The sequence below is a fragment of the Gopherus flavomarginatus genome, chromosome 1, assembly GCF_025201925.1.
Source record: "Gopherus flavomarginatus isolate rGopFla2 chromosome 1, rGopFla2.mat.asm, whole genome shotgun sequence".
Taxonomy (NCBI): Eukaryota; Metazoa; Chordata; order Testudines; family Testudinidae; genus Gopherus; species Gopherus flavomarginatus.
In genome coordinates, this window is record NC_066617.1 from 290,381,336 (window position 1) to 290,394,101 (window position 12,766).

Sequence of the window (12,766 nt, forward strand, 5' to 3'; positions counted from 1 at the left end):
TGCCAGATATACTGTGTCTATTAACTTTAGTTCTGAGAAACATTTCTCTTCGCCCTCCCACCCCCTGGCCCCTCCATTCCTCCTTTTTTTCCCCTTCCTCTTAGCCAAGGAATAAAAAAAAAAATTTCATCTGGTTTATTTTAGCCAATTGAGCACACTAAGTATTCATATCCTGAGGCAGTCTATGCTGCATTGTACCTTCAGTAGTAATTTTATGTTGACTGAGCAACATAACATTTAATAGTATTAGTACCTAACCATGCCAATAATGATGGATAATTAGTCTCTTAAAAGCAGCAAAGAATCCAATTAGTCTCTTGTGGAACTCTATGTCCTTAAAATGGTCTTTTTTTCTTTATTTAACTTTTTCATTTTTAACTCTTGTTTATTTACAGATGCTGGATTAGAAGTAAAAGTAAAAGACCCTCCAAAAGGGATGATACCACCTGGAACACAGCTTGTCAAACCAAAAGCAGAACCTCAACCAAACAAGGTTTGGAGAACTAAGAATCCAAATAACTTGGATTCTTTGTACATTTTGGTGTGTTAAAATGGTAATTCTAAACTAAATTATTTGCAGGTCACCTTTATGTACTGAATGCCTGCACATAAAAAAGGAGAGGAATTTCAATGTGTTTCTAGTTAACCTCTTTTCTCAAATTGCAAACTCATGCAGTAATTGGCTTCCATGTGGTTTGACTCCACGCCTGTCATTACACAGCACTGAGACAGTTTACCAAAGGAATGATAATTTTTTTTATTCAGCACTATGATTTATATGAGACACGAAAGAATGTAGAGAGACTTCCACATTTATTTTTTAGTAATTCTCTCTTCTCTGTCACTGGAAATAAAATCTTATATTTGTCTGTTTCCCTCTCCCTGAATTGTGTTCTCTACCTCCTCTCACATTTTCTCTATTCCTTCTCCTCTAAATTGTTTCTTCCCCAAGCCCCACTTTTAAACTTACCCTATCTGCAGTTTTTAACTTTCCCTTACTGGCCAACCCTCTACACATGCTCACATAAGATTTGGAAATGTAGCCCCCGCCCCCCCCCCCCACACACACACACACCTCTTCTCACACACACACACACACACCCCTCAGCCTTGTGAGCTAGGGAAAAAGAGAACTTCAGGTTGAAACTGGCCAGAGATGTGAGCCAGCCAGTGCATCTGCAGAAGCAGTTTCAGCAGGAACCTATATCCACTGATGTCCTCAGACTGCTCTACAGCTTTTACCCAAATGTTCTTTCTGCTATGCTAATTGGTTGTTGGCTACTTCTCTATCCTTCTTCCTTCAGTGTCTTCTCTGTCATTTCACCTGCCTACCATGCTCCTCTCCTTCTTTCCCCCTATCCCCCTTATCTTCCTCCCCATCACACAGGGGCAGCTCTAGCTTTTTTGCCTCCCCAAGCACGGCAGGCAGGCTGCCTTTGGCGGCTTGCCTACGGGAGGTCCGCCGGTCCCACAGATTCGGTGTACCTGCCGCCAAATCCGCAGGACCAGTGGAACTCTCGCAGGCATGCCGCCGAAGGCTCCCTGACTGCCGCCCTCGCAGGGACCAGCAGGGCACGCACGCGTGCGCGCACACCCCACAGCTTGCTGCCCCAGGCACGCACCTGGACCTGCCACTGCCGTCACATCCATGAACTCTCAAGTATTCCATTATTTCTGGTGTAATGTTATACTTGTGGCTGCAAATACAAATGTGGCTACCAATCTAGCTAAAGAAATTCCAGCATCTGCCATGTTGTGAAGTGCACTGGATATAAGCAATTCAGAGAGAGAAGAGTGAGTGGAAAAAAGCAACTGTTCTAGATACCCAATGGGGTAGGGAATGACCCTTGCTGTTGTCATGGATCATTTTTAACAAAGGGTTGCTCAAACTAATATCAAAAGAACTTGCTCTGGACTTCATCTTGGATCCAGAGAGGCAGATTCTGCAGAATTAAAAGCCACCAAGACAGCCCCAGAAATTTACGTATGTGCTCCTCCTCACATTTTATGTGCCACAGAGAGAAGCCTTTATACATCTTCATTTTAGCATTTTGTTTTGCTGTGTCCTCCATCTTTTTCATGGTTCTAAAGATATTAGGCAATCTGACCAAAGTAATGGTTTGCCAAGCGTTCAACAAGTACATGAAACATCTTTAGTTGCAAATGCAGACCCTTTTATCAGTCTTCATGACCCTGCCACTGGGAGAATTTAATTACTTCATTTCAGCTGAAGAGAGACACTTGTCTCTCATTTAGACAGAGTCAAGGGTTTCTTTAGAAAGGAATAAAACTTACAAAAAAGACTGCAAGAGGTTGCAGAAGGAAAGGACTGATTACAGGGTGCTGACAGTAGTAAAGCATACTAATCTGTATAGGGATGCATCCCTTCTGTATAGGGATTGATTCACAGTCCAGATTTGTTTTTCATGAGCATATCACCCTTTTGGGCTGAGGAAACCTGGAAATTTATTTTGGACAAAACATTCCATTGTCAGTGGAAATCTTGCTTGGTCTAATTAACAGTAAAGAACTGGAATCAGAGAAGATTAAAATAAAATATTTTGCAGAAAAGCTATGAAATCTTCCAGTTTCTTAGCCAACATGACTAATCCTAAAGGTACTTGAACCCCAAAGAGGTTGAAACATGGGTGAAAGAACATGATTCTGAATTCATTTTTCCTTTTCTAATATTTAAAATGGAAGGTCCAGATTTCTATTCTAAATCTTCGTTAGTGAAGGTTGTGTCCGTTTCATCCAGTTCTGGACCGTATGGATACTCAAAACAAGTACCTCTTTTTTTCTATGGTTGTGGTGGTAATCAGAGTAATTGAATAGGCAAGAAATTCCCCACTACATTCCATCAAGGGAATCCGTAAGGACAGATGCAACCTGTGGATCCTGCTTCAGTATGTTTGGCGCAACCATGAGAAGACCAGTATCAGTAACTAATTGCGCCTGAGGGCAGCCAAACTGGTACAGTAACATATTTTGATGATTGTGCACTCATGTAGGATACCAGAAAAGAGGAATAAGAAGTCAGTCTCTAATATTGGAAGCAAAGAAATTCTCCTCATCAGCAGAAAAACTTCTTATGCTAACTGTGTCATACCTAGAGGGAGCCCATAAGTTAAGAGGAATTGTAGCCTGAACAATAAGACCTTCTACTGGATATCCTCCGTGCTGCAGAAACCTCTGGTAGACCTGTTTGTATCAGCCCCAAACAGAAAGTCAGGAAAATACTTTTCTAGAATGAGTAACAGCAGGGCTCTGGCAGTCGATGGTACACTGTGACAGGTGTGGACACCTCAACTGCTGTTTGCCCCCAAACTCATTTATTTCCAAAGGTCATATAAACATATTGATATTCGTTGCCACATACTTGAGTAGGAGGCCATGGTTCTCCAAAAATAGTCCAGATATTAGTTTGAGAACAGTTAAACTTGATGATCAGAACATACTTGTAGATAGGGATTGATTTGCAGTCCAGACCTGTTTTTCATGAGCACATAAGCCTCTTTGGCTTAGAAAACCTAGAGCTGTTTTGGACAAAACATAAAAATATTTCTAACACCTTTTTACAAAACAAGCAAAAACTGTCATACTTGAGGATATGGCTTGGAATCAGTATGGAACAAAACTCAATGAATCGACGATGTGCCTGACACTGTACTAGACACAAAATGGAGATGATATAATGGAAACAGACAGATGGTGGGCTCCATTTGGAAGCTCAAGGGATGTCTACAGTTACCCAGGTATCGATGCTGCAGGGGTTGACCCACTAAATTAATGGGTCTGTTGAAGACCCACTAAATCAATCGCAGATCGCTCTCCCATCAACTCTGATACTGCACCAGAAGGAGAAGTATAAGGTAAGTAGATGGGAGAATAGACGCCACAGTAAATCGAAGGAATAAATAATTTGAGGATTTTGTGGATGGTAGGAAGAAGAGATTATTGGAATATTTTATTTGGTTCACTTCTTGTGGGCTCCATGGAAGAAGTGACTGGTCAGAAATAACTTTTTTTAAATTAAGAGAAGAGCTGTGGCTTGACCACTGATTGATATAGAGGACATTCAGTACTGTTATAAACAGATAGTTAAGGGTTAATGCCTCTCTTACCTGTAAAGGGTTAAGAAGTTCACCTAGCCTAGCTGACACCTGACCAGAGGAACCAATGGGGAAACAAGACATTTCAAAAGGAAGGAGGGGAGTTTTCCTTTGTTGAGAGTTTCAGTTTCAACCGGAGTGAAAAAGATCAAGGAACCAGCCTCTTATCAGAGTAGTAAGTTTTAGAAAGGGATAAATAGGTTTGTTTGTTTTCTTTTGTACTTGTCTTGGTGCAAATTAAGGGAATTATTAAATTGGGTATTCTTGTGTGTAGTAGATTTTTGCCCAGGGGAACATCCTCTGTTTGGAATCTGTCTGTGAGAGTAGCTGGTATGCTAAACTCTCCCATAGGGTTTTCTTAATACCTGATTGATTTTTCCTTGTTTTTATATCCAAGTGGGTTGGATCTGGATCCACCAGGAGTTGGTGGGAGAAAGGGGGGGGGGGGGATGGTTAATTTCTCCTTGTTTTAAGATCCAGAGTTTAGCATACCAGCTACTCTCACAGACAACAGATTCCAAACACAGAGGATGTTCCCCTGGGCAAAAATCTACTACACACAAGAATACCCAATTTGATAATTCCCTTAATTTGCACCAAGACAAGTACAAAAAAAATAAACATAAACCTATTTATCCTTTTCTAAAACTTACTACTCTGATAAGAGGCGGGTTCCTTGATTTCTTTCACTCCGGCTGAAACTGAAACTCTCAACAAAGGAAAACTTCCCTCCTTCCTTTTGAAACATCTTGTTTCCCCATTGGTTCCTGTGGTCATGTGTCAGCTAGGCTAGGTGAACTTCTTAACTCTTTACAGGTAAAAGAGGCATTAACTCTTAACTATCTGTTTATGACAAGTACATAGGGGGCAGAGTGGGGAAAAAGGAGACTAACAGAGCATTGTGGCTGGCATCATGGGCAAAGAGGAGGTCATTGCTGAATCAGTGGAGCCTTCTAATCTGTAGTATATTGTAGTTCCTTTAGTCTGTCAACAGTTCTAAACCTCATCTACTTCCAACTACAGTTAGAAACCCTGAAATTGGCTGCTGCAGGGAAAACAACCTCTCCTCAGTCATCTGCATATCTCTGAGCCATAGTGTTAAATCCATCATAGATTGTGTCTACCTGGAACTAAAATCTGTAATTCCAAGGTATTACCCTTCCACCATTTGAATTGTTGCACTTCTTCACTTTTTGGGTGCTAATACAGCAATCCTAGCTCCCATAGCTTTGGCAACAAGTTGGGGATGCTGTCAGTAGTGAATTAACACTGTGCATTTTATGAAGATCAGTGGTGATAAGATAAATACAACTTAGGTCAACTTACAGCAGTGTCTACACCAAGTGTCTCCTGTCGACATAGGTTCGGTCCCTTGGGGAGGTGGAGTACAGACATCAACAGGAGAGCGCTCTCCCATTGACTTAGCATGTCTTCACCAGACTCGCCAAATTGACACCGCTGCGCAGCAGTGCCGATTTAGCTACTAGTGTAGACATGGCCTTTGTGCTGCCTGCTGGAAGAGAGATCTTTTTTTAGATCTCTTGAGGGAGAGGATTGCTAATATGAACAAAATGCTAAATATAGTATCTTGAAGTAAATAGATGTACAGAAAAGATGTAAAGATCATATTTTGCTTTAATTTAATTTATTACTATTTTCTATAAGGATTTTTTCAAATGAAAATGTTTGTAAAAAGCGTTACAAATTCTTTTAGGAACTTAATATAGTTTTTTTTACAAAGAGGATTAATGCACTTCAGAAGGCTTCAATAGCTTGAATACTTTTTTTCTTATCAACATGATTCAAAGGTCCAGTAAAGATTTTGTGTTAACAGTATTGTCAGTTTTTACATGAAAAGTTTGTTGATGCTGGAAAACTTAGTTTTAAAATATAGATTGCAAGAGTGAGGAAGAACACATACTCCTTAGACTATGTATGTATATCTTAAACCACTAAGGTTCAAGAGTTTAAATTCACCCAGCATAGGGCAGAAATCTGATAGTGGGGTAGGGTGGGAGAAGAATGGCAGTATGAAGATTTGGGTGCAATAGGTACTATTGCAAATCAAAGCAGCAATAAGGAAGGCCTGATGTAAACTTGCTATGAGGAAGGGCTAAGCAACTGGATGGTTACTGCACAGATACAACGAGGGGTAGCTACTGGCTTCAGATTGATGTTTGAAACATTATCTAGCCAGATTTTGACAGATATCAGTTAGAAACAATATTTCACCAAAGCTGTAATGTTGAGATGCTCCACCAAATAGAAACTATGGTGATCTTGTGCTGTACAGTTATTGCTGTTTATGGACCTGTTTAAAAAAAAAGCAACTAACATTGAAACGTTAAAAAAATAAAAGTGAAGATATTTCATAGAAATTTCTGATGTTCTTATGTTCATAAAGTAGATATTTTTAGTTGAGCATAGTTTTGCTATAAGATTTTTTTTATCCGTTATAAATAAAACCAGAAAAATTATACAGCAGCCATGGGAAACTAGCAACAAACTCTTGAGACTGCCATCTCATCACTGTAACATTTCAGAATCTGTTGAACCTATTTCTGTATACCCTTGAGAATTCTCTTCCAATTTTTTTCTGCCTTACTGTCTGCCTTTGCCTTTCTTAGGTTCGCAAATTTGTGGCCAAGGACAGTGCAGGGCTTCGTATCCGTAGCCACCCTTCCCTTCAGAGTGAGCAAATAGGCATAGTGAAAGTCAATGGAGCCATCACTTTTATTGACGAGGTAATTCATAAGAAACTGCTGTTTGGGGGAAAAAAAAAAGGGGGTGAAGATGTAAATAATCTATGTAAATAAATTATCTAATTTTCATGTATAGACTTTGACTTATCTGTAATTTAAACAAATGTGCATCAAATATTTACATATTTGTATTCTACATCAGTCCAGTTTTTCAAGATGTCATTTTACTTATTTTTATTTATTTACTTTTTTTAAGACTCCTACAACAATCTTTGAGACTGCAGTCTGAAGAAGTGGAGTAGTAATAGTAAAAGCTCATGTTAAACATTTGCTATGGTATCTCTAGAGATTGGCTGTTCTAACATTTAATCTATATATTAAGCACTACATTAAAATTTTGAAGTTGTAGAAAGTATTTTCATGAATCTTTCATTTACATTTCTGAAAGATTATCACATTGTGAGTAATTGTGCATGTACCGTCCTTCTAATGTAACTTCATGTTTAACTGAAGTTATAAAAGCCAAGGTGGTGCTAATGAAACATAAAAGTGAAAGGTGGCGAGAGAGAATTTTTATGAGGCAAGACCTGATGTTAATTCTTAATGAATTTTTCTAGTATTTCTTTTTACTTTCACTGCCTAGTACAAGTGACTTTCACAGCTTAGCTTTTTAAAACATATTCTTCATACTGCTTTGGCATTCTTTGCTGCTTTAAATTCCCCAACACGCTTCCCTATCTTTCCATGTCTCCTACCATAATAGCAAAGAGCTTATCTCTAATGTTACCATTGTCTGCCTGGTCTGAAATCTTTTAGTCCTTGCTAGCTATGTATTAGTTGCAGGAAGGCATGGCTCGTTTTTGTTGCTTGTTTCCCATAGATCCACAATGATGATGGTGTATGGCTGAGACTGAATGATGAAACAATAAAGAAGTATGTTCCTAACATGAATGGTTACACTGAAGCCTGGTGCCTCTCTTTTAACCAGCATCTTGGCAAGAGCCTTCTGGTCCCTGTTGATGTAAGTAAAAGGTGCCTTTGAAGAATACTAGCAGTACACTCTGTCCTCATTACAAAGTTTTCTTTAATTAAGGCTGCAACTGTTCAGTCCTGAGGTAAACCACACTGTACTACATATTGCCTTATATTTGTTTGAATTCTTCAGGGCTATTGTGTAATGAGGGTGGAGTGTAGAAAGGTTAAGGCCCTTTATGCTTAACATTCTCAGCCCCCTCCCCCCCCATTCTCCCTCCTCCCTCCCTCCACCAAAAAAAGAAAAAAACAACAAAGCAGGGACCATGTCTATAATTGTGCACAGAAGAGCAATCATATTGGAGAGTATGTGGTCTGCACCAATTGTTTTTTATACAAGTCTTAAACTTAATGATTCATAACACTGCCCATTGAGGCTCTGATTTGCACACATTAGCTTAATATGTATTTGTGTTATAGATGGAGAGAGGAGTTTCTCATTTCATGTTTGGGTCCTTTTAATCTTTTTCAGAATATTATTACACCCATTTTATGGCAATACATACAACTGATAAGCCATCTCAGGTGAAATAGTGGTGTTACTGGAAGTAAAAATTTTGCACTGTTGGAATGCTCTTTAGGTTCTACTAATTGTTCATTGATCAGTCTCTGTGGATTTCACAGTTGTCTTCACAGTAGCCAGCAATTTCTTGCCATCAAAAGATTTTTCCCAGAGTTTGAGGAAAAAATTAATGCTAATGAATTTATAATAGTAATAAGCAAAATGTGGATGTGTAGCTTTAAGAAGGAAGTCCCAAGCACTAGAACTTGAAAGTAGATAATGCCTTCTCTTGCTTCATAGTATCTAAATGTATACATCAGTTACATCATGAAACCAAAACCTTTAGATTTTTCCTTCTTGCCAATAAAATCATAGGATGACAGAACACCACCTTTATTTTGAGATGTTTCCGAATAGAAATCACATCAATGGAAGTATCTGGAAACACACTGTCTTCTTTGAGTATATGTCCCTGTGGGTGCCACTGTAGAATGTACACTCGCCTGGGTGCTCTCAGTTGGAGATTTAAATTAGCAGTATCTGTTCCTGTGCATACAACCTTGAGCTCCAGAGCAAGAGTTTATAGGGAGGAGAGGCCCTGCTGCCACTTCTGTACTATCTCAGATGCCTGCAGCTTGAGACGAAGCAACTGTGGTGTCCACTGCTTCCTAGAAGCTTCTTCTCTTGCCTTTATTTTACTTTAGTATTTAGTTTTTACTTTGTTAATATAGTTTTGGCTTGGGGGGCGGGGTATGTTACCACTTCTCCCCCTAATGTCCAGCTAGGACAGATTCCTCAGTCATTTTGCTCAGTGGCCTAACTTTGGGGATATGCCAAAGGCCCGAGGATTCAAACCTTTCCAGACTTGCTTTAGATGTTTCCCCTGGAGAAACAGACACTCCAGCTGTCACTGGTGTCTCAGACATTTAAACATCCCATCCATGTGCAAGGTTGGCATGAGGTTTAAAAGCAGATTTCTCAAAAAAAGAAGAGTGATGTTGGAATGTTCCCTAAGGGCCACAGGGTCCCAGTTCCCCCCTACTTTGGCCTCATCCTCTCAGGCTGTACATGTGACCAAGGCTTCCTCAGACACCGCACTATAAGAAAAGAGTGCCTCATTCTCCTGAAAGCAAGTCCAGAAGAAGGTATAAGTCACCCCTTAGAATTGACTGCAGGGAGATGTCATGTCGAGTAATAGATACCATTAAGATTTCAACAAACTCCAATGCCAAGGCATCAATACCACCTAAGATGATGATCCACCCCAGTAAGTCTACCAGTAAGAACACCATGGGGTACCATCCCCAGTATTGTCTATGGCATCTTCCAGGCATTGAGACTGTGCTAAAATGAAAGGCTTCAAAAAGCCTAAAGCACTCATATTGACATTCCCTTGGAGCTCTTACTGAACCTCTGCTCCCTCTCCAGTACTATTCTCTTTGGGTTGTATGCATTCAGAGCACAGAGATATAGCTTTAATGGCCGCTTTGGTGACATCTTCGATGCCAGCTTGGTTACTGTCCCCACCTAGAGTCCAGTACCACTCCCAGTCCTGACTATTCACTACCATAACCCTCTAACACCCTCATGAGACTCCTGTCTCATGAGAATCAGTTCATCTCCGAAGACCCAGAGTCTTCCCTGAAGGGCCACGAAGAGACTCTTCCCTCCAGTACTGCTACGCTTTCAGTCATCAACCCCTTATACCTGACAGAAGGAGCCAACCTTCCAGTACCAATCCATCCTTCAGTTTGTCTATCACCTTCTTGGCCTCTGTTACTGGTGCTGGGGCCAATACCTAGGGGTCTTGCCTTTGGACTCAGAAATTTTGTTGCAAAGCTTTAACACACTACCTTACCACCCTATGCCTCTTGAAGTGTACCCCAAGGAGGACTCATTAGAATCCAGAAGATGCCCCAGGCATTCAGAACATGAATACCCCGGGGTCCCTTCCCTTACCTGGCAGCACTATGAGGCTACTGGAATTTGAGCCTCTTATGGGGACCGGAAGAGGCCATTTTTGGTATATCTGTCGGGGCCATAACCACCACTGGCACCACAGTCACTGGTATCATGTCTCCCTAACACAAGTAGTAGAATAGGAGGAACAACTGCTGCCAATGGAAGAGATGTTTCCATCACACAAGTCCTCCTCCTCCCATGATGAAGTGTTAATACCATGCCACCACTTTCCTATGCAGTCGATTTTAATCTTGTAGACACCATCTTTAGGATTCGCATGCCTGATAAGTTCCCAAAAAATAAAGTGTATAGTGGCACCCGAAGGGAGATGGGGTGGGATGGTGGGTTTGATCAGCAGATCCACAGGAGGGGGGTGTTTGTGACACTTGTCTAAGTTGTCAAAAGAAAGTCACAGGTAGGGAGGTCTCCGTTCTTTCCCCAGATTTTTGGAAAGTAAGCCATCATGAGATAAGAGGGAAGTCTTCTCATGGATCAGTAACTGGTTAAAAGATCGGAAACAAAGGGTAGGAAAGGCTATGTCCCACTCCTGAGCCTGCCACTCTCCCCAGGATAATTATTTTCAAAGGGAAAAACTGGGTAACAGAGAAATAGGATAGGCTAGAGAAAAATAATATTAATCTTTCCTGTTACTGCTTATTTCCAGTCTCAGTCCTTCTGTTGTATTTCCTACACTATTCCTAAGGGCTTGGACTGGTCTTTGGAGGCAGCATTGTAATGGATAGGGCACTGGACTAGGTGTCCAAAGACTTGGATTATATTCACTTCACCAATTTGTTCCCCTCCCTCCCCCATTCCTCTTAGATTACTTTGTCTATTTAGATTGAAAGCTTTGTCACATGGGCCTATTACTAAGCATTCGGATACCTTTGTCCTTTTTTACACCTTTTACTACACTTTTTCTCTTCACTCTCCTTCCAGTTTTCATGATGTCTAAGACTTTCTGCTTTTAGTTTCTTTGCCTTCTGTTCCTTTTGCCTATTCCCTAAGTTTGGATCCCGTTCCTTCCCCACACCTTTCATCATTCTGTCCTTCATTTTTGTCCTTTTCCAACGTAGCCTATTCTTTCAAATTTTCATTTAAATTATCTGTTCCCTCAAAGTCTCTTCCACATGATTTCCTGTTGCCCACAATTGTTGGAATGGAGATGGACTTGATATAATATGGAGTGTGATTTGCCAGGATGACAAATTCTCAGCTAGGGAGAGGATGTAGTAGGGTCTGGATGAGCTCTCCCCTGACAGTAAGAGATGAGATGGTGGAAAAAACTTCAAGAACTGACCTAGTTTGCACAGACACACTTACTCTGCCTAGGTGTGCAGCATGAAAGAGCTGCTTTGCCCAAATTATGACTTTTGGCTAGTATTGGAATGTGAGTCCTTTTGATGTTGGGTGCAGGGGTGATGAAAGGTTGTTGTCCTGGTGTGTGTGTGTGTGTGTGTGTGTGAGAGAGAGAGAGAGAGAGAGAGAGAGTGTGAGAAGGGAGGATGATAGGGCTGTATTTGGCCTGCCATGGTGGAGAGGGTCACCCTTAACTGAACTGCAGTAGCTAAGCAGGGGGTAGGATGCCAAATCCCAGTGAAAGGGAAGAGAGGATGGAGACAGGCTCTTGTACCTGGTAGTGCTGGTTCTACTTAAAGAGTCCTAGACATGATTTGATCCTCCCCTACTCCACTGTTTAGAGACAGAGGTGATTAAACTCAGCTGAGAATCTTTGGTTTGGCTAAGTGACCTCTACAGCCAAAATCACTGATGACCAGATCTAGGTGGTAAGTCTTAAATCTGCGGCGCAACAGTGTTTTCTGATAAAGAAATGACCAGCCTGCACCAGCGATGGGATTCTGCAGAGGGTAACACTGTAGTACAGTAGAGTTTAAGAATAACTTCGACGCTGCTTAATAAAATCCCCAATGTTTGATGGAGTAGTTTTTGAAAACAGGGAGAAACTCCATTTCTGGAAATACCACTGTAGTTTCAGTCTCATCACCACCTAGAGTGATAGTGTCCTGTTTTCTTTTGTGCTTCTGCTACATTAGGATGTTCATTTTTTTTATTTTTTTCCTCATCACAATAAAGCTCAAGTTATTTCTCTTGTCAGCATGCTGACTGAAACAGCATGGTAATGCAGAAATAACAACAAAATAAATTGGCAACAGACACTTCAAGTACATTTGTCAGATACCAACTATGCAACATCCACAAAATAAATCCCTCTATTAATTATTAGTAGCAACGGGAACTGAAGTTACCGACAGAACAATTTTAGACTAGTTGAACAAGTGATCGATGCTAAGGAAAAAAAAAACAAGGAACAGCAAAAGGCATTGGGCCTTATTGCCTAGGGCTAGACACGACAAACACATCTGATGCATACATGACAGTGGAATGTTCATTCAATGTCCAGGACTCCTCAATCAATTTGTAAACAAAACTCAAGC

The 12,766-nt window shown here is 40.7% G+C and overlaps 1 protein-coding gene across 14 annotated transcripts in view; it reads left to right on the forward strand.

Moving 5' to 3' along the window:
* MYCBP2 (MYC binding protein 2) overlaps positions 1-12,766 on the forward strand; it is a 445,111-nt gene that overhangs the window by 312,433 nt on the left and 119,912 nt on the right. For 12 of the 14 annotated variants that reach the window (XM_050946493.1, XM_050946502.1, XM_050946519.1 and 9 more), the window contains 3 exons: positions 396-493; positions 6,740-6,856; positions 7,695-7,835. In XM_050946493.1, coding sequence (XP_050802450.1) covers positions 396-493; positions 6,740-6,856; positions 7,695-7,835 — 356 coding nt within the window. The remainder of the gene's footprint in view (positions 1-395; positions 494-6,739; positions 6,857-7,694; positions 7,836-12,766) is intronic. The other 2 variants (XM_050946569.1, XM_050946596.1) reach the window with 1 other exon arrangement.